Source organism: Calcarisporiella thermophila, assembly GCF_041956535.1.
Source record: "Calcarisporiella thermophila strain CBS 279.70 unplaced genomic scaffold VTP21scaffold_1, whole genome shotgun sequence".
Classification (NCBI taxonomy): Eukaryota; Fungi; Calcarisporiellomycota; class Calcarisporiellomycetes; order Calcarisporiellales; family Calcarisporiellaceae; genus Calcarisporiella; species Calcarisporiella thermophila.
Window position 1 is genome coordinate 779,891 of NW_027192191.1, and position 18,490 is coordinate 798,380.

The 18,490-nt window shown below is 54.3% G+C and overlaps 11 protein-coding genes across 11 annotated transcripts in view; 6 read left to right on the forward strand and 5 right to left on the reverse strand.

The window, feature by feature from the left end:
• Window positions 1-310: 310 nt before the first annotated feature.
• On the reverse strand, window positions 311-1,202 carry VTP21DRAFT_337 (uncharacterized protein; the record flags this gene model as incomplete). Its single annotated transcript, XM_069393665.1, has 3 exons — window positions 311-914; window positions 984-1,056; window positions 1,130-1,202. The coding sequence occupies 3 exons, from the start codon at window positions 1,200-1,202 to the stop codon at window positions 311-313; spliced, it is 750 nt and encodes a 249-aa protein (XP_069256716.1).
• A 674-nt stretch (window positions 1,203-1,876) lies between these two features.
• VTP21DRAFT_338 (uncharacterized protein) lies at window positions 1,877-2,954 on the forward strand (the record flags this gene model as incomplete). The annotated part of the gene is made up of 9 exons (XM_069393676.1): window positions 1,877-1,890; window positions 1,961-2,003; window positions 2,072-2,080; window positions 2,165-2,182; window positions 2,261-2,281; window positions 2,356-2,428; window positions 2,498-2,527; window positions 2,606-2,743; window positions 2,812-2,954. The coding sequence occupies 9 exons, from the start codon at window positions 1,877-1,879 to the stop codon at window positions 2,952-2,954; spliced, it is 489 nt and encodes a 162-aa protein (XP_069256717.1).
• A 537-nt stretch (window positions 2,955-3,491) lies between these two features.
• Window positions 3,492-3,809, reverse strand: VTP21DRAFT_339 (uncharacterized protein; the record flags this gene model as incomplete). Its single annotated transcript, XM_069393687.1, has 2 exons — window positions 3,492-3,584; window positions 3,660-3,809. The coding sequence occupies 2 exons, from the start codon at window positions 3,807-3,809 to the stop codon at window positions 3,492-3,494; spliced, it is 243 nt and encodes an 80-aa protein (XP_069256718.1).
• Window positions 3,810-4,084: 275 nt separating this feature from the next.
• VTP21DRAFT_340 (uncharacterized protein) lies at window positions 4,085-5,239 on the forward strand (the record flags this gene model as incomplete). The annotated part of the gene is made up of 1 exon (XM_069393699.1): window positions 4,085-5,239. One exon carries the CDS (start codon window positions 4,085-4,087, stop codon window positions 5,237-5,239), a length of 1,155 nt encoding a protein of 384 aa, XP_069256719.1.
• A 598-nt stretch (window positions 5,240-5,837) lies between these two features.
• VTP21DRAFT_341 (uncharacterized protein) lies at window positions 5,838-6,968 on the reverse strand (the record flags this gene model as incomplete). Its single annotated transcript, XM_069393710.1, has 1 exon — window positions 5,838-6,968. One exon carries the CDS (start codon window positions 6,966-6,968, stop codon window positions 5,838-5,840), a length of 1,131 nt encoding a protein of 376 aa, XP_069256720.1.
• Window positions 6,969-7,233: 265 nt separating this feature from the next.
• VTP21DRAFT_342 (uncharacterized protein) lies at window positions 7,234-7,641 on the forward strand (the record flags this gene model as incomplete). Its single annotated transcript, XM_069393721.1, has 1 exon — window positions 7,234-7,641. One exon carries the CDS (start codon window positions 7,234-7,236, stop codon window positions 7,639-7,641), a length of 408 nt encoding a protein of 135 aa, XP_069256721.1.
• Window positions 7,642-8,464: 823 nt separating this feature from the next.
• On the forward strand, window positions 8,465-10,171 carry VTP21DRAFT_343 (uncharacterized protein; the record flags this gene model as incomplete). The annotated part of the gene is made up of 6 exons (XM_069393732.1): window positions 8,465-8,575; window positions 8,685-8,785; window positions 8,863-8,986; window positions 9,063-9,225; window positions 9,313-9,509; window positions 9,605-10,171. 6 exons carry the CDS (start codon window positions 8,465-8,467, stop codon window positions 10,169-10,171), a joined length of 1,263 nt encoding a protein of 420 aa, XP_069256722.1.
• Window positions 10,172-11,116: 945 nt separating this feature from the next.
• Window positions 11,117-11,733, reverse strand: VTP21DRAFT_344 (uncharacterized protein; the record flags this gene model as incomplete). Its single annotated transcript, XM_069393743.1, has 3 exons — window positions 11,117-11,296; window positions 11,384-11,583; window positions 11,694-11,733. 3 exons carry the CDS (start codon window positions 11,731-11,733, stop codon window positions 11,117-11,119), a joined length of 420 nt encoding a protein of 139 aa, XP_069256723.1.
• Window positions 11,734-11,929: 196 nt separating this feature from the next.
• Window positions 11,930-12,544, forward strand: VTP21DRAFT_345 (uncharacterized protein; the record flags this gene model as incomplete). The annotated part of the gene is made up of 1 exon (XM_069393754.1): window positions 11,930-12,544. The coding sequence occupies one exon, from the start codon at window positions 11,930-11,932 to the stop codon at window positions 12,542-12,544; it is 615 nt and encodes a 204-aa protein (XP_069256724.1).
• Window positions 12,545-13,138: 594 nt separating this feature from the next.
• Window positions 13,139-15,123, forward strand: VTP21DRAFT_346 (uncharacterized protein; the record flags this gene model as incomplete). Its single annotated transcript, XM_069393765.1, has 3 exons — window positions 13,139-13,344; window positions 13,411-13,671; window positions 13,746-15,123. The coding sequence occupies 3 exons, from the start codon at window positions 13,139-13,141 to the stop codon at window positions 15,121-15,123; spliced, it is 1,845 nt and encodes a 614-aa protein (XP_069256725.1).
• Window positions 15,124-17,343: 2,220 nt separating this feature from the next.
• VTP21DRAFT_347 (uncharacterized protein) overlaps window positions 17,344-18,490 on the reverse strand; it is a gene marked incomplete at both ends in the record, with an annotated part of 1,817 nt that continues 670 nt past the window's right edge. Inside the window, 5 exons of the mRNA XM_069393776.1 lie at window positions 17,344-17,724; window positions 17,785-17,908; window positions 17,964-18,024; window positions 18,098-18,148; window positions 18,213-18,468. Of these exons, the coding sequence (XP_069256726.1) occupies window positions 17,344-17,724; window positions 17,785-17,908; window positions 17,964-18,024; window positions 18,098-18,148; window positions 18,213-18,468 (873 nt within the window). The remainder of the gene's footprint in view (window positions 17,725-17,784; window positions 17,909-17,963; window positions 18,025-18,097; window positions 18,149-18,212; window positions 18,469-18,490) is intronic.

Here is an 18,490-nt window from a genome sequence, read left to right on the forward strand (position 1 = left end):
CTATTTATATTTAAGCGGCTAATGTAAAGAGGAAACCACCCGTTCTCCTAGTTGCAAAACCAACTCTCCCCTTTCTCCCCCCACCAGTTTATTGTTTGCCTGGAGGAGTTGGCCCAAACCTCACGTCTACACCTGTGTCTGTTGGATCCAAAGCTTTTCCCTGAAGATCCTGGAATCCCATTTAAAATTCGAAAAAAAATTAAGATTTACAGTGGATCGTGGACCTCTTGTTTGATGGGAAGCAAGATGCGAGAGAAAATAAAACAATAAAATATGTATTTTGCGTCATCATACAGGCCAATTTCGAGCATTATTTAAAGTTATTCTTCATCTCTCGTAGTTTTGCCATCACCGCAACCGCGTCGGTCTCTCCGGTCGCGGCCTGCACCTTTTGCTCCTTCACACGCATAAACGGGTTGGTGGCCTTCTCGTGGGCAAGGGTGCCAGGCACGGTGCACGATGCATTTTCCGCCTTTTTCACGGCCTCCTGGATCGCTTGGTTGTCTGGCTCAACGCTCAACGCAAACTTGAGATTGCTCTTGGTGTATTCATGCCCACAGTACACCTTGGTGTCATCGGGGAGCGATGCGAGCACCTCATTGAGGGACCGCTGCATTTGTTCGGCAGTGCCCTCGAAGAATCGTCCACAGCCACCCAAAAACAGGGTATCGCCTGTGAACACGGCGCGCTGCTCCCCATCTTCGAGGAAGAAGCTCACGCTTCCCTTCGTGTGGCAAGGAGTGTGCAGAGACTTCACCTTGATTTCGCCAATATTGAAGGTTTCATCGTGCTTACATGCGTTGGTTAGCCCGGGAATGCGATCGTCTCCTCCCCAGACCTTGATTCCGGGATAAAGAGCGAGAAATTCCTCGTTACCGCCAGAATGGTCCCAGTGGTGGTGGGTTGTGATAACGCTACCATGGAAAAAGTGTAAGAATAAAAAAGGGACATTATGGAGACAAAATAGGAAAGGTAGCCCTTACCCAACGACGGTGCATTTCGCCTTCTCGATCACCGGGACAATTTTCTTCGGCTCGACCGGATCAACCACAGCGGCTGCCGAGAATTGGGGGAAAAGAAGCATCAATAGGATTCGCGTTCAGGCCACGTAATCCGTAGTCATTCTTACCCTGGCCAGTCTTTTCATCCACCACAAGGTATGCGTAGTTGTCGTCCAAACACGGAACAGGTGTAATTTTCATTGTCGCGAGAAGTTGAAGAATGTCAGAGCGAATTCGGCGTGAGAAAGGCCCAAAAAGTTTGGAAGTGAGCAAGCCTAGAAGGGAGGATATATAATCGAGGGCGTGGCTTCTGAAATCAATTCTGAAGTCAGCGGGAAGTCATTAAATTGCTTACGGCTCGTCAATGTGACGTCATCCTATATGGATACGAGACGTGCTGCTGGCCATGCCCATTAGAGATTATTTTTTCCCCCTTAGTAATTTACATTTTGGATCCGCTTTCGCGATCTGAGCTATTTGGTATTGGGTACTGTAACCGTGTAAGTTGGATAGGACGCGACGGCTAGGCAGCTTAGAGGATTGCTGCGATGCGTGACTTTGACGGCCTAATTTTAACCTTCTTCACTCACTTGAACAGAGCATAGAACATCATCCAATAGAGGGAAGAACACATCAATAAATAAAACTGGATATCGGAACGAGCTCTATTTACTCCTCCATCTTGGAGGCCAAGGTCGTCATTCTAGGGAGTCAAGGTAAATTGTGGCCATGTCTATGACTGTATGTGTGGGGGAGAGGAGGAGGCTTAACCAACGGGGCTTGAGCAATTAGGTGTGGGCAAAACATCGCTAGCGGTGCGATATGTGCAGAAGACCTTCTCCCCAAACTGCTCTTCGACCATCGGTGCATCGTTCATGACTAAAAAGCTGTGAGTTTCTAGAGGTCTAGAATGTGTTCTGCTGCTGGACATCCTAACATATGAATTGATGGAAACTCAGGGTTGTGGACAATTGCCGCGTCCGACTGCAGATATGGGATACAGTAAGTTTCGCGGTTTACCTATCATGAAATTCCTACGCTGACAGATTGCTAACCGATCCAATTTACAGGCAGGACAGGTAGTAATTCTCTTTGTTTGCAGAGTGTAACATTGAGTGGTCTAATAAGGAGTATATTGTTTGCTTCTCCCGTCTCTCCTTCAGGAACGATTTCGGTCGATGGTAAAGTACTCTGTGCCTACAATCGCCTCTTTCTTTTTGTTTATTGTGTTCCATCTTCATGCTCTTTTTTTTCTGTAGGCACCAATGTACTATAGAGGGGTGGGTATTGCGAACTTGCACGAGTGGAACACCATGGTTTTAATTCTTACCCCCATTCTCCGCGACCTGATTAGGCTCATGCTGCGATTTTAGTATATGATATCACGTCGGAGGAGAGCTTTGCTGATATGTCAACATGGACGGAAGGTTCCCCTTCTTTTTGATCTCTGCTCCATTTCGATCTGCGAACTAACCTACCCTCTCTATGCACTTTAGAGTTGCGAAAAAATATGACGGATGATTTAAGTAAGCACACAAACTCGTGTTTCCTCTCGTTTCTCCATCATTAAGCCCATTTTGTGTTCTGCCTTTCGGTTTGGACAGTCATCCATGTGGTTGGCAACAAGCGCGATCTCGCGACCACACGGCGTGCAGTACCACTGGCGCGGGCCCAGGAATATGTATCTAGAGTGCTGGGGTCGGAGTATGCTGTGCATGAAGTCTCCGCCAAAGACGATGAAGGTTGGAGCTGATGGCTCGCCCGCTTTTTTGCGAAATGGTCTAATCTTGGTCCTGAATCTCTGTTTTAGGAGTAGAGGAGGTGTTTCTGGAGATCACCCGCGAGTTGGTACAGCGAAAGAACGAGATGGAGCGCGCACGATATTATAACCAACAGAACTCGATCACATTCGATGAGGAACCCCAGGCGCAGAAAAATCAGTGCTGCACATAGTCCCCTCCGCATCTTTTCGTTACTTTTTCTTCCCCTAACCTTATTCCTCCGCCTCCTGCCTTTGTCTTTTTTTTTCCTCTTTACGACTATTATTTGAACCGCTGTAATCGATCACACGCTCTGCCTCTTTTCCTTTTCATTGTTCTTTTTTTTTATTATTTTATTATTATTTCCCGCAACAACAGCAATAACATAAACAACAAATGACATGTTCTTATTCCTTTTTTTTCCTTTATATTTAGTGGTATTTTTTTTTCTAGGAAGAGTTTCTTATATTTTTCTTTTTCTTAGATGATCTTTTTTTTTTTTTCCTTCAAAATTGTGAAGCCATGGCTCTTTAATATTATCTATATCTATCTATCTTCTCTTTTTCATTGTCCTTTTTCTCTTTCACTTTCTTTTCCTCTGCCAAATTGAATTTGTCTCGGAGGGAGGGAGAAGATAGTTGAAATACGAAAAGTTTATTAAGAAAAAAGGGCGTCTATATGGTACTATTTACAAAGGAGGGCAATTGACAGGAAATAAGGCCGGAAATCCCTATTTCTGGCCATCAATCTCTTTCCAGATACTTTCAATACGCTTCCGCCGCTCTGCTGCATCCTGTTTATTCTTTTGACGTTTTCTCACATGCTAGATATTTGTTGAGATGGTAATGAGCGATTTCCCGGAAAAATTGGGGTCAACAAGACAATCTCAACCACTTACCTCCTCGGAAAGGCACTTGTTTAGATCGGCTTTGATGCTGTTGCAGCGGCCCAGAAAGGTATTCCAGAAAGAGGCGCGATGGCATTCCTCGAGGGCGGCAATCACATCCTGGCATTGGGGATGCTCGTGGTAGGCAAGTTGTGGGTGCATGCTAGGCGAGTGGGAGACGGGATTGTTTTTGTCAAAGAGAAACCGACTTGGCCTGTGACGTGATCGAGGCTTTGAATATGAGTGGTGAATAAAATCTTAATTTGAAAATCCCACTCCTTCCCCTTTCTCCCCTCCGCCTTAAAAATCACTTGAGCATTCCATCGCAAAAACCGCTCCCTCCTCCTTTGTTGGAGTCGTTCTTCTCATGACTATTTTCCCTATCTAGCTTTGCACTTGCGCCGGTTCACACAAGCACATTGAGTATTTTTTTCGACATGCCAGACCGCCACTCCACCTCTGCCAGGCACGACACGGCCCCACGACTGGGGTCGAAATGCACGACAAAAGGGGCGCCTCCCGGCCCAAATGCCATTTTCCCCACGCCTTCCATGCATGACCCTGGCGACAGGGACAGTCGGTCCCGCCGCGTATCGCCCGTCACTCGCAAACGTTCTCGCAGTGGCTCCCGAGACGGAGCAAGGGGCCGCGTTGGGCGGGACAGAGATAGGCGCACTTCCATAGAGGATAGAGAGCGGCGCCGTCGATCGCTGTCGACGGCGCGAGGTGAAGGAAGGAGGTCACCGGTCTATTCTTCCGAGACATTGCGGTCGAGAGTAGGCGAGCGCGAGGAGGAGGAGAGAAAGAGGGGCGAGGAGGCCACACGCGGAAGCGATAGGGGTCGGCATTCGGCCGACCACAAAAGGCACTCAGACCAAGATGGCCACCGGGAGAGGCGCAGATCGATTCCGCATCCTTGGCAGGAGTGCCTCTCCAGCCGGGGCGAGATCTACTTTTACAATCCCGAGACCGGGGAGAGCCGGTGGAACATCCCAAACGAGCCATCGCATCCGCGACGGCGGAGAAGTGAGACCGGGGACTCCACCTTGGACCAAGATCACGCCAAGCGACGGCGCGTCACGGCAGACGCGCTGAGCGGGAGCGATAGGAGGGCGGTCGCGGACAAGGAGGTGCTCCGGGCCAAACTGAAGCTGCCCACGGGGCCCCGAGGTGTGTCCCAGCAAGAGGAGCCAAGGTTCGCCCGGCGAGGCTCCACTACGTGGGATGAGGAGAGGCCGGAGCGCAGCGTGGAATCGCAGGAGCAGAGGTCAAGGGGACGAGATCTGGATGGGCCATCGGATCGCAACCGCTCTGCCGAGCACGGCACTCATCCACCCTTACCGGGCGGGGGTCCTTGTTCGGGCGTGCGGAGCCCAATGAGCCCGTTTTTTCTCCCTGCTCCCCCGTCTCCTCTCTCGGACCGAGAGCGTATCTGGCGCCAGGTCCGCGCCACCTGGCCCTTCCTCTCTCCGCGCACCGTGGGGACTGAGCTCTATGCCCGCCTCCGTGAGGTGGTTTGCCAGGGGGAGCTGGAATTTGGCATCCGGTGGCAGCGGCGGTATTTGATGCCCATGGGCGTGGCCATGAAGTAGGTATCGGCACACAAACATCCCCCACACGATGGCCCCCACTGTACTAATGACCTTGTAACCATACTCTAATCCATTTTTTCTTCCTTTCCTTTTTTTGAGGTTTTTTTATTTGGAAGGATTCTTTTTTTTTTACTTTTCCGATAACTTGCATGATCTATTTCGATTGTACCCCGCTTCCCCTCCCTCTTTCCATCATGAGAGAGAGAGGAGCGGACGTGTATTTGCCAATGGGTTTAGGAGAGGAGATGGGTCCTCTTTTTCTCCACCAAAATAATCACCGTCCTCATTTGCACATAGTTGAATAGAGCCATCCTCCGTAGTATTATTAGAGGATTAATAAAAGCTTCAAACAAGGACGAGCCAAGATGGCGAAAGGACTTTGCTACGGATGAACAACTAAACGAAACGAAAAAAGAATGGATATATAAACATGGGGTGACTGCAGTCGAATGGGGAGTACGTAGAATTAGCGAGCTGAAAGGATAAAGCTAGACATTATCGGGGATGGGGTAGATTCTAGATAGATGTTATAGAGTATATACACAGGGAGCAGGTGGAGAAGGGGAGGGAGGGAGGGAGGAAGGGCCCCTTGGGGTGGTTAACGTTGATGCAGCTGGGTTGGGGTTGGGTGGAGGGGCGGCGGGTAGGGGCTCAGGGCCGGGAGGGAAGGCATGCCGGGGGTCGACGGCAACGAGGAGGCACTCAGAGCATGGGAGACCTGTCTGCGCTGGAGGGGCGAGAATGGCGACTGGACGGGGGAGTGAGAGGCGGGGGTTCCGGGGAGTGAGATGCTTAAGGAGGCGGGGGTGAGCTGCACGCGGGATTGGGGGAGAGGAGGATGGCCCCTCAGCTTGAGCGGCTGCGGCGCGAGAGAGGCGAGCCGAATGTCTTCCGCCGAGAGGGAGGAGGGGGTTGGGGGGAGCGAGCTCATCGAGGGGAAGCGGGGAGATCCGGGCGTGCTTCTTGTCTGCGGCGGCCCGCCAGGACCCAGTCGCGGGGAGCTGGGCATGGAGAGGGAGCCGGTGGCATGCGGGGAGGAGAAGGCGTGCATGGGGGGGTGGGGAGGGTGCTGTGGATGCTGCTGCGGGTGCGGATGGGGCTGCAGTTGCGGTGAGTGGCCATGGGTGGGCCCCACGACGGGTCGCGCCAGCTCCGAGCGCAGCAGCTTGTTCTCTCGCTGCAGGTCCCGGATGTAGTCGACGGCCAAGCGCAGCACCGCGCCCTTGTTGGGGCGCTGCTTCTGATCGCGGCCCTTGGGGGTCACGAGCTCGCAGATCTCCCAGATGGTGTTGTTGATGTTGTCTCGTCTTCGCCGCTCGACCACGTTGTGGTTCTCTCGCCTCCGGATCAAGCGCTCGATCGCCGTCTTGGTGTCGACGTTGTTGCGGTTCAGGATGTTGACCCCGTTGACCTTGTAGGTGGGCTGCTTGCCCTTGGCCCGCCGCTTCACCAAGCCTCCGTTCTGGGGCGAGAGATCGCGGGCGAAGTTGAGGAAGAGGGGCTGGGCCCCGGCATCCACTCCGCCTGGGCCCGAGCCGGACTGGTGGCCGTGGGCCAGCTCCTCCTCTTCGGAGAGGAACTCGTCGTCGTCGTCGTCCAAGTCGACCGACGACGCCCGCGAAGACGCAGCCGACGCACACATAAACGTCAGGGGGTATACTTCTCTAGCGGCGGGGGTATCGTTTTGGGGAGGGGATGGCTGGAAATGAGCAATGGGGGAGGGGCTCATGCTTTTTTGTCCGCAATGCTCGGCCTTGGAGAATGATTCTGGTTTTGAGAATGTGAGAAGGTGAGAGAAGAGAGAGGGAGGAGAAGGAAGAACGGGGTGCGAGAGAAAGTGAAACACAAATAAAAAAAAGAGAAAGTAAAGGATTAGCCGGTCACTTGCGAATAGACGACAGCGCTGGGGTTGTACGGAGCATCAATGTTGGCTCGAAGGGGACTCCTTTTTAATGTGTTTTCATGTGTTCCCATGCCGTAAAGAGGTGCTTTTTATGTCTGCGGTTTTTGATCACCGATGCCTATTTTCAAACCAATGTAACCTCCTTCCGAAGGCCGATCCGAGTAAACCAATAAGATTGCATCTGGATGCATGTGCACTGACCGCTCTGGTCCTGCCTGTAGGACTCGATTGGAGATGTTCGACGCCTCTCCTCCAAGATCTTGGAGGCTCTTATCCGCGCATGACCTCATCGCCACGGGGCCGAGGAGGCGCGCGTGCCGGCCACTCTTCGCCCGCAGGGTGGCTGCGAGCGCCTGCGTTTGAACCGGCCACGACGTTTCCCATTACTCACCCGAAATCGCCAGCTTTTCAATTTAGTCATGACCCTCTCGGTGCTCCACAGCCTGAGAAAAAAATGCGCCGTGACGGACTTGGTCAAGGAGGGGGGGACATACCTTAACAAGCAACTCCGAGCAACCCCCCCTAATCTGCTCTGAACCCGGTGAAAATTTGGGAAGTTGGGGAAGGCAGGGTTCCACAGAGGGAATCAAGGCCCTTTGCGTCCTTTCCGAAGGGCCTCTCCTTGCCGGCTCTTTCCCCCCTCTGCCTGCTAAGAGTTTTTCCTTGCCACTCGCCTTAGGGCTGAGCGTCAAATCAGCTTCAAGGCCCCCCCCCTCCCTCTCGCCCGCTTCTTATAGAAGCCTTCCGTCATTTCCGTGCCCTATTTGATCCTTTGCGGAGTACAACCTTAAATTGCCGCTCTCCGGTTTCGTACCGCGCTGCCTAAGTGCGTGCTTTCTCATACAGACGAGCACGCACGCAGTCACAAGCGCTGGCTCCGCTGCCACGCCTTTGCCGGCAGGTTTCCCCTCCTCGGCCTGCTTGTGAGCGCGGCTCCAATGACGGCGGGCGGGGTCCTTGGGCGGATTGCACATAGTCTCCACGTCAAGCTGGTGAGTCTCTCCAGTGCCGCGCAGCTATTGGGAGGCCGAAGAGAGCGGCTACGATCCGCTCATGCCCCCGCTATAGGCTGTGCGGGGGATGGCGTGGTTTCAACTCCTCCCCTCGCTCTTTCTCTCTCTCTCCCCTCTCCATGTGCACGCGTAACGAAAATCAAGCCATGCGTCCCCCTAAGCGAGAGATTTCACACCCGGTGGCTTATGCTTCCCTTTCTTCAACAACAAATAAGCCTCATTGGGGGGGGGGAGTGAAATCGAGAACGCTCCACGCAACCCAAGATCGGCTTTCGCGTCTCTGCACTCCAAGATTCAGCCTGATGAACAATGGTCTCCAAGGGCGATCTAAGCGTGTCCAACATGCCGGAGACTGCTATGGTGTACGCGTTTTGCATCACTTTCTCGCCGGTGGTTAGCATCCCCGAGATAAATCCCGAGGTAAACCTCACATGGCTAAGCTAAAGAATGCCCCTCCAAAATGATCGCGGAGGGTTCCAAGATCCAGCTCGAGATGGAGTCGCTCACCATGGCCTCTTTGCCTTGTTAGGATCTTGAGCAGGCGCTGGAGGATTCCGCCAAAAGCGAGCTGCTCGAATCGCTCCATTGCAGCTTCCTCTCATCGTGTCTTAACCGCAAGAAGCCAATCAGGTAAGCACGGCCGCTTTCTCTCTGCATTGGATGCTTCCCCACATGCCCCTCATGCTCTCCTCTCATTCCCATCCTAGCCGCGAGAATTGGCAAAAGGTACTGAAGGAGACGATCGAGAATAAATTGAAATCAAACGAGAGCGACATCGACAACTACATGAAAGAGGTGAGCGATTACTACGATCTATCTCCAACCCAAAAGGTAAGCTTTTCTGGTCGGGTTTCGACGGCGCGGGCCGCCATCATCCCTCCTCTCACCTCTCCACTCGCCCATTCAGGTTGCCATTCTCAAGTCCCTGGTCGACTGGCAGCTCCAGGACTGCTCTCGGATCCGCGACTACATCGAACGCACCTTCAAGAGCGTGCGGAGGACCGAGAATCCCCTCATCATGAAACCCTACGGAACCGACACCAAAAAGAGGATCTACTGGCACTTTGGGGGTGGGTAGAGTGCTCGTCGGGCACGTGGGTTTGGTGGCCGGAGAGTTGTTCTAACCACACTATTTTTTTTTCTTCCAACCCTTGCAGCCGTCTCCACCCGCCTCTACCGAGAGACAAAAACCGCCGGGAAAAAGACGACGAAGACGTGGGATGTCGTGACCACCACACTAGACGACCTGCGCGCCTTTTGCGATGAGCTCGGTGCTTCCTCGTCGCGGCCGGAAAAACAGCTGCTGCAGCGTATTCAAAACGAACTTATACCCATGGTGGAAAAAAGAATGGCGGTATGTCCACGGTTTTTGTGGGTGTTTTTTCCTCTAGCATCTCACTCACTCTCTGGGGGACGGGGGGGTCTTCCTTTTTTCTTCGCCTTTTGCAGGAGGAGGAGCGCCGTCAGCGGAATCTCCAGCGGCTTGCGCTCATTCATCGCAATTTCGAGCCCCCAGAAACGCGCCTACGGCAGCGCAAGCGTGTCAACTATAACCTTGACTCGCTGGAGAACGAGGTGTTCGAGGGCGCCATGGCGTCCTATGAGCAGCAGAGGCCGCCCGCAAGCATTGGGGAACGGTCGAGCCGGAGGCAGCGCAGGGAAGCGCCCGAGATGTTTGTGTACGAGCCATTGGAGCCGTCGGAGCTCCTCGAGGCTGAGAACGGGGAGAGCGACCACATCGAGGTGGACATCGTGGACGAAGGCCTCCTGGCCGGGCCTGAGCCGGGCGGTGAGGTGGAGGCGACTCCCGACAGCGTAGGGGGGGCGGAGGGGTGGGACGAGGGCGAGAGCGAGGAGAATGCATCGGGCTCTGCCTATGATCCACTGGAGGTCGAGGAGGAGGCCGAGGATGCCGAGGATGAAGAGTACTTGGATGGGGGAGGAGGAGGAGGAGGAGGGGGAGGGAGAGAATGGGCGCCCTCAAAAACGCTGGCGGACCGACGATGGTTAATATAATGATAGAGAATGTTTATTTTAGTGCTAGGGATGGCCTCTTCATGTATAGTTGATTTTTTTAACCGAATTTTGGCTTTTTGTTCTTGGTTTGTTTTTGTCTCATCGCTTGCGCACGGACACTTTGCCATCCGCTTAGGATACGAAAGTCGGACTCTTTTTTTTTCATGTGTCTTTTTCCCTTCTCATTCTCTTCCTTGTACAATAAATGTAGTTTCATGCGGACAAGGTCCAGGGGAGGGGAAGAGGGAGGGGATCACACGGATACAATCCCGGCTAAGCCCACCCGAATCTTTTTTAAGGTAACCATGGCTGAATCCGACGATGCACCCGTCGGCCATCACCGGTGGGCCGGGGGGGGGGGGGCGATGAATTGCCCTCCCTCCTTCTTCTCTCTCTCCCCCCCTCCCTTCTATATAAGCACAAGTCTGCGTCCCATCCGAGTGCGTTGTTTGTGTATGGAATGGCTTGATTTTTGGGGTGTACTCACCAGTCCTACATTAAATCATCCAGCCGCCACCACGGCGGAGGAAGCAGTTGGTGAGATGGAATGAATTTGTATTACTTCTCCCCCCTCTCGCTAGAATAATGTATAGAGCCCGAGCTCACACCGGTTTGCGCGCTGTTTTTTCATTGGCATTCTCCAGCGACGATGACACCTGCCTGCCACCGTTCCTTACGTAAGACGGCACTCATCCTATTCAGCGCTCTTCCCCCTTTCGTTAGTGCGACCCGGATTTCTTTTCATCTACAAGGAAGGGAAAAAAAAGAGTTGGGGATCGTCTGATACAACCTAAGCCAACTCGCCAGGTTGGTTCCACGCCAAAGAGTTGTGCCTTGCACGTATATCAACTCAAAATGCGGGCGGACGATCCCTCTTGTACAGCCATGCTTGACAGCAAGAGGTACCACCTCCCGCGATCACCACCTCCCTCTTGTTGATGAGTCTCAAACCAACCCCAAAAGGCGTTTGCCAAGGCCCGTTGGTTTTCGAATTTCGACCATCGAGTTGCACATGGCGACGCTGCCTGTGGAGATATCCCCTCTAGTGGTGCCGCGACCAAAGCCCTCTCCAAGCGGTGCGCTTGCGAGGGACTTTGCGCGGTTCCAAAAGTCGCCGCCTGCGGCCTAGGACCTCGTTAGCCCTGGTGCGATACAAGTTTCTAGTTGGCCGCGGCCTGACGCTGCCGCAGCTCTTCTTCTCTCTCTTTTCACTGATGCGCGCGAGCTGCTGTGGATTGCCATCCGTTCCCCATAAGGACTGCCGGGGCCGACCACGAAAAGCCCAGATTTTGTTTTTAATTTAGCATTTCCTAACATGCCCAAGCCTGGTGATGAACGCACTCCTATCGCCATCGCTCGCGTTTCTGCCACTGGTGCTCCGGGGAAGGGGGCGGAATTTGATTGCGGATTAGCTAATGGGCTATTTTTACCCTCGCGTTAGGTTAGAGGAGGAAAAAGGAAAAAGCGGCCCCCCGTTTCGAGGAGCGGCCTCTCGCATCAGGCTCTCTGCTCCATTACTCACTTTTGAATTTAATTTCTGGACCGGTTGAGCGAGCCCGCATGCCTGCGAAAGCAAACTCAATCTCCCGCTATCTGCAAATCATCAGCCCGAGCCTCTCGCTCATAGCGCACTAGCCTCCCCGCCGGCCCCCCCTCTCTCCCCCATCTCCGTCAGTCCATCTGGGCGGGGCAAGCCAGCAAGCTCAGAGTTCATCTACTGAAGCTTCTTTTGCTTGACGTGATCACCGCGGGCGGGTTATGCATCCAAGCGCATGTGCAGCCGCGACCGTCGCGGCCGCAGCTCTCTCCGCAGCCCCCCCGGCGCCAAGCAAAGTGAGCCCAATGGAGCGAGATAAAAAAAGCCGGTCGCCATTGCGGCGTGATCTGTGCAATCGCGGCCCACTGGTGCCTGTCGCAGCGATAAGCGCCAGCCATGGGGGAAAACTGGGGACAGCGGAACGCGAGCATGGCACGGGGTGGTTACCAGGGACGTCTGCTTGGAGGCACGGCTGTGCGCGGGTGTCTGGGCGAGGAGGGGGCCGGCGGGTTTCAGGCGGGAGGCAAGGCCGCCGCGCTGGAAATAGAGTTAATCAGGCCCATGTGAGAGGCACAAGGCTCCTTGAGGCCGCAAACCCTACGGCCAGGCGAGCCAGGGATGCCCTGCGAGCTCCCTTGTGCCCGGTCACGGTGCCACAAGCGGCTGTCCTCCTCCCCCCTCCCCCCCCCCCTCCCGGCCGTGGCCAAGGAGAGGAGGCTGTGTGCTGTGCTTGTGCGCTCGGGCGGGGAAAGAAAATGGCAGCGAGGCTTTCAAGTGATTTGCAAGGAGATGGAGCACGAGCGAGGCACAAACCACGGGACGGATTGGTGAATTGATCCCGGCACGACCGAGTTGGCTCGCCCCTCGCCCCCCCCCCCTCCTCGCAGCAGTCCCAACCCAGCACCGCTGCTGCGCTAAACGAATCGGAGAATATAGCGCTTGCATGGATTGTCCTGCGCGTTACAAAGCTTTATTATGGTTTTGCCTGCCCGTTATGGTATCGAAAAAGTTTCTTTTCCTTTTTTTTCCTTGCTTTTTCTCTCTTCCTTTTGTCTTTCTCCTCCTCCTCCTCCCCCTCCTCCCCTGCCGGCAGCGCCCTTCTCACGCACCTCTCTGCTCCTCTTTTTCCCACCCGCGCTTTCCCGCTCATCCGCTTGCCCGCACCCGCCTCATCTCGTCTCTCCCCCATCTCCCCACATCGCGCTCTCTCGCCCCTAAGTCGCCCTCCCTCTCCATCCCACGACGCCAACTCTCGCCGTCTCATTGGTGACTGCCCGCCCTCGCCGCCTCTACTGCATCGGCATTCGGACTCTGTGTCAAGTCTTTCTAGGCCTCTGGACAACAAAGGTAGGCGCTATTGCCAACATTGCTGACTCGATTGCTGGAGATTCATCCCCTCCCCGCCGACCATCCCCTAGCGCTTGGCCGTGATGAACAACCCTTCACATCCCCTTCAGCAGGGGGGGAATCTGCCAACCGGGAGCGAAATGAACGGAGAATTCATGCCGGCTTCATTTCCCGGCTACGACCACCCGCAGGGCCAAGCTCTCGGCGCATTTGCAAACCAGGACCAGGGGCGGCATGCGCTCGGCATCAAGAATGAGGATGTGATGCCGGCACGCGTCACCTATGGAAGGTAACGCCCAGAACGTGCCCGCTTGTTCCTTGCTGACCACTAACCAGACCTTCTCCTATCCTCAAGCTACGGCGTGCTCTCTCCCATGGTCCCCAACCGCCCGCCCCTCACGCCCACCATCCCCTCCCCCGGCGTGCCGCTCCCGGATCAAGAGCGCCGCACCGCCTTCCAGCCCCCCGCCGCCTACCACCCCGGGCTCCCCTACACCCCGCAGCCGCCCATCCGGAGGAGGCGCACCGAGCCCACCCCCTACTCCGTGGAGGCGGGCCCCTTCTTCTGCCCCACCAAGCAGCTGTACAACCTCTACAGCATGGACCGCACAAATGGGTTGGTATTCCGATTCCGCGGAATCTCCCGCGCTCGATACTGACCCCCGTGTTCTCTCTTCTCTTTGCCCCTAGCTACAAGGTCAGGATATTCTCCAAGGTCGACAAGGGGTTTTTCTTGGCCGACAACGACTGGACGTGCTACCGCCGGAACTACTTCCAGGTGAGCAACGCCTTCACCGTGCAGGGCACAAACCACCCGCTGGTCGAGCCCGAGACCCCGTGCCTGATCGAGGTCGACGGGCAGTTCCACATCGTGACCCACTTCCTCCTCGGCATCAACGGGCGGGTCAGCAACTCGGAGAAGAAGGTGGAGCTCGTGCAGCACACGCCCAAGCGTGACAAGGGTCCCCAGACAACGCCCATGCCCCGGCCGATCCGCGCCGGCGGCAACCTCAACATGACCACCCTGTGCCCGCAGCAGAACATCGCCACGTTCGAGCGCATCCAGTTCAAGACCGCCACCGCCAACAACGGGAAGCGCCGTGCCGCCCAGCAGTACTACGTCCTCATCGTGGAGTTGCACGCCCTGTGCGACAACGGGCAGCAGTACCAGGTCGCCGTGTCGCAGTCGGCGCCCCTCGTCGTGCGCGGGCGCTCGCCCGGCCACTATGCCGACAGCCACGAGCGATACCAGCCGCTGACCCCGCAGGCAGCAGACGAGCGCTTCTACTCGCCCTACGGCCGCCCCGCCCCCATGGCCGCGCCCGGCGAGTACGGCGGCGGATACTACGCCAGCCCGTTTGGCCTGCCCCCCCACGGGATGATGGGCAGCCAGAGCGCCCCCACCTCGCCCATGCCGCCCGCCGGCAGCGGCCCCCACTCCTCGGTCTCCGGCCACTTCGTGGTGCCCACCCTGGGCGACGCCGCCGAGAGCGGCGTGTTCGGCCGCGGAAGCAGCGGCAGTGGCGTCGAGCTGGGCGCCTCGTCCGAGGCAAGTAGCACCGAGTCCCCCCTTGATCGCCTCGCCTCCTCCTCCTCCTCCTCGAACCGATCCCTCCACCCCCCGCCGCCCTCGGGATCCGGTGATGCCGCGTCGGTGTCGGCTGGTCCGCCGCTTGCCCCTCATCACCAGCCGCACGGCGCCCCTCTCCGACACGACCCCTACCCGAGAAAGCTCGAGACGCTGGGTGGCCCCGGTGGCAGTGGCGCCGGCGGCGGCATGGACCACCCCTACGCCTACGGCCACCAGGGCGAGAGTGACTCGTGGCAAAGCTACCCGCGCTCCATCGAGCCCCCCCATCCCCAAATCCACCCGCCCCCCTCCTCCGCCCCCTACGGGCCATACCCGTCCTCACTCTCCGGTGGCGGCCTCGAGCCCCCCCCCCACCACCACCACCCCTACTACCGCCAGCCCTTGAATGGCCCCTACCACCATGCCCCGCAAACGGTCCCCCATCTCCCGCCACTCTCGGCCTCCTCCGCCAACGGCTCGGCTCCATCCCACTCGTAATCCATCCGTAGGGGCTGGGAAAAAGAGACCTTTTCATGGCTGTAATTAATTCCAAGGGTGGCGTGGTTTCCTCCCCGGCCTCCCTTCCGTTTCTTTACCCCTCCACCCTCTCTGATTTTTATCTCCTCTCCGCTATTTCTCTTTTAATTTCTTATAGAATTATATCCTTTTACTATTTATTGATTGTCTCATGATAACCTACTGCCCCTCCCTCCCCCCCCCCCCCACCACCACTAATGATAGAATTATTTATTGACTGTTGTTCGCAATAGCGGGGGCATTTTGCTTCCAGTTCACTGCTACTTTTTCTTTTGGTGTGCTTTATTTCTTTTCTTTTTTTTTTCCTCTTAATTCAAATGTACATTATTAGCTTCTGTTATGTTTAATAGGGAAAGAATAAAAAACGGAGGCCCGCTCTTGCAATTTCTGGAGGGACCGCGGTTGGCCTGAAAGTGGGAATGACGGGGTGAGCTGCTTGGATCCAAACCGGCCCAGAAGAACGCCCATCTTCATCTCCTTGAAAATTTACAGTTTGGGAAAGGGAGGGGGGAGGGGCGATTCCTAGGGAGAGACTTCCAACTCAGCTCCGTCTATTGGAGGGTGGAGAAAGAAAAATAAAAACCTCCCAAAAAACGTCATCCTTGATTCTAGGTACAAGCTTTTTCGGTATCCAAAATGCATTAGGTAATTCCGACCCAGCTGCTTCCTCCCGTTTTCTCGCGCTTTTGATCCTGTCCACGGGAAATTCTTCCAGCATGGTTTCTGAGCTCCCCTGCTGCAATATTCAGCACAGTAGAGGGAATCTGGAGACAGGGGGAGCTGGGAACATTTTTTTTTTCTCTGGATGAAATGAGGTCCCAATCGGATTGGAGGGCAGAGCTATACCGAAGCCGTAGCCCCCAGCAGCCTGTTGCTTTTTTATCTTTGGTGTCCCCTCAAGGCGGTCGCCACTTAGTCTTATTCGTATTAATAGGACAAATATAGGAATGGCCTCTTGCTGTGCTCCTCCGTTTGCTTTGCAAACACTACGCGGCTACTAGGCGAATATTAAGAAAGAAGGTTTGAGCTTGTGCGTGCTCCACTCCCAAAGTCAATCAGCTCCATCAACAAGAGGCGGTAAAAGCAGCGGGTCGGCGCCTCGGTATTCACTGGCCCAGCATGAACCTTCTTTTCGCAGAGCTTGTAAGCAGGAATAGAGTGGGATTTTCGCTCGACTTCTCGATATAGTATATCTTGATAACAAGCGTGGGTTTTCCGGATTGCGCCTGGACCTCACCCTTGGTGATATTTTCTCACGTGGCGGACCGGTGTCCCTCTCATACTGATTCAACTCATGCGAATGAGGATAGGTGAGGATAGATGAGGATAGAATTGGTAGGCAAATGTGGTTGCTTTAGCAAGGACGTAAGGCACTCTGGAGGAAAATAAAAGCTGCCTTGGACTCCTGCAGCTCGACTGCCTCTACTAGGCTATGAGAAGTGCATCGATTTCTCAATCGTGCTTAGAATAGCTTTGTAGCAGCAGTGGACCAGATTGCTTTGATGGGAGGCAAAAATTGCTTCCAACATCAAATGACCCAAGCCTAAGCAAGCGCTATTGAAAGCATTCTCTGTGTATATTAGATCGACTCAGCATCACAGGATAAATGCCCTTTCCTTGGGTAACCATGCGGTATGACGACAACATGATACTCCATCTCCCTTGCTGAGCGCTAAAGCGGGTTAGATTACGGGGTAGATCTTTTTGCCCCCCTTTGCTCCCTTGTTAACCTCCAAAGCGCTTAGAGCAAAGGTGAGTGAGGTCAGGCGAAGAATGCTTTTTCGGTGGCCAGAATAAGGTACAAGCAGTCCCGGTGGGGGGAATCAATTTTCTGTTCATTGCATTTGATCTCCGACACCTGTCAGACGGGAGTGTGTTTTGTACAGCAACCCGGAATTATCAAAATTGGGAGGCACGAATTGATTCCTGGTTACCACGGAACTCTTGGGTCCGGAATGAATCTTTCGGTTTTCCTTTGTTTATCCGAGGGGAAGCAAGATGACAAACGGAGTGGAGATGGTGGAGAATTTATGTGAGCATTCCCGTGATAGATTTGAACCATGGTAGATGGGTCGCCACACTGCTCGTGCCTTCATATCTACACGTGGGATATTTCTGAGATTTTATTTTTAAACCAAACACAAAGAAATATAACATCGCAAGTTCTCAAAACTGAGCCGTTTACAGGCCCGAGTCGTTGTACACCAAATCATAGCCAGGGAGGGCATCTTTGGTGGCAATTTGCTTCAGGTAGGCGAGCATCGAAGCGGGATCGCGCTGTTTAAGGGCCAAGAAATAGGCGATGAGACCAGCACCGTGTGCAGCGGATGGCGTCGTTCCGGAGATAGTGTTGTTCTTGTTGCCGGGCCAGGTGGAGGGGACACTGACTCCGGGGGCGAAGAGGGTGACGCACTTGCCATAATTGCTAAATGATGCCTTCTTATCATTGGCATCGGTGGCACCAATGCAGATGGCTTTTGCCGCACGGCAAGGGGAGTATTTGCATCCGTCACTGTTATCTCCTCCAGCGACAACCGCAAAGGGTAACCCGGATTCAACCGCCTTTGGTTTTGGAATTGCAAGTCAATATCATAAAGTTGAAATGCGTCTAGAGGCTCAAACCTTATTGATGGCTTCATCCATTGCGTCGGAAGCAGACCCTCCAGCGGTTAAGGCCGCAACCGATTTGCCGTGATTGTGTTGTCTGGCGTGCTTGGCTGCCCAAGTGATACCGGCGATAACGTCGCTATTAGGTTCAAGTGGGTAAAGAGCGATAGAAGAGTATGCGAGTTGAAGGTTACCTCAACCTTGCTGAGCCGTTCTTATCAAGGACCTTCACGGCAATCAGTTTGGTCTTTTTAGCTGGAGATATAAAGTACTGAGGATCCAGCGGAAACAAAGAAATTCTGACAAATCATAGCTCAAAGAAACTCACCCACTCCATAGGTCTTGCTCCCGATAATACCTGCTGTATAGGTGCCATGCCCTAATATCCATAGTTTGTATGTTTGACTTTAGTCCTAAGAAAATTTTCGACTCTGCAGACTTACCGTGAAAATCTGTATCTCCATCCTTGGCAAAGGTTGCACCCCAGCTTGCTCTTCCTTCAAACTCGGGGTGCTGTATATCTATTCCCGTGTCAATAACGTAGCTGGTGGTCCCTTCACCAGCTTTTGGATTGAATACATATCCACCCTTGATGTCCGTTTTTTTGCGGTGTGAGATGCGCCCCAAGTTCCAAGGAGCATTGGTTTGGTTGACCTTCACATTGATGGATAGGATGCTGTCTGGCTCGATGTATTTTACCTAATTTGGAAGAACTTTTTAG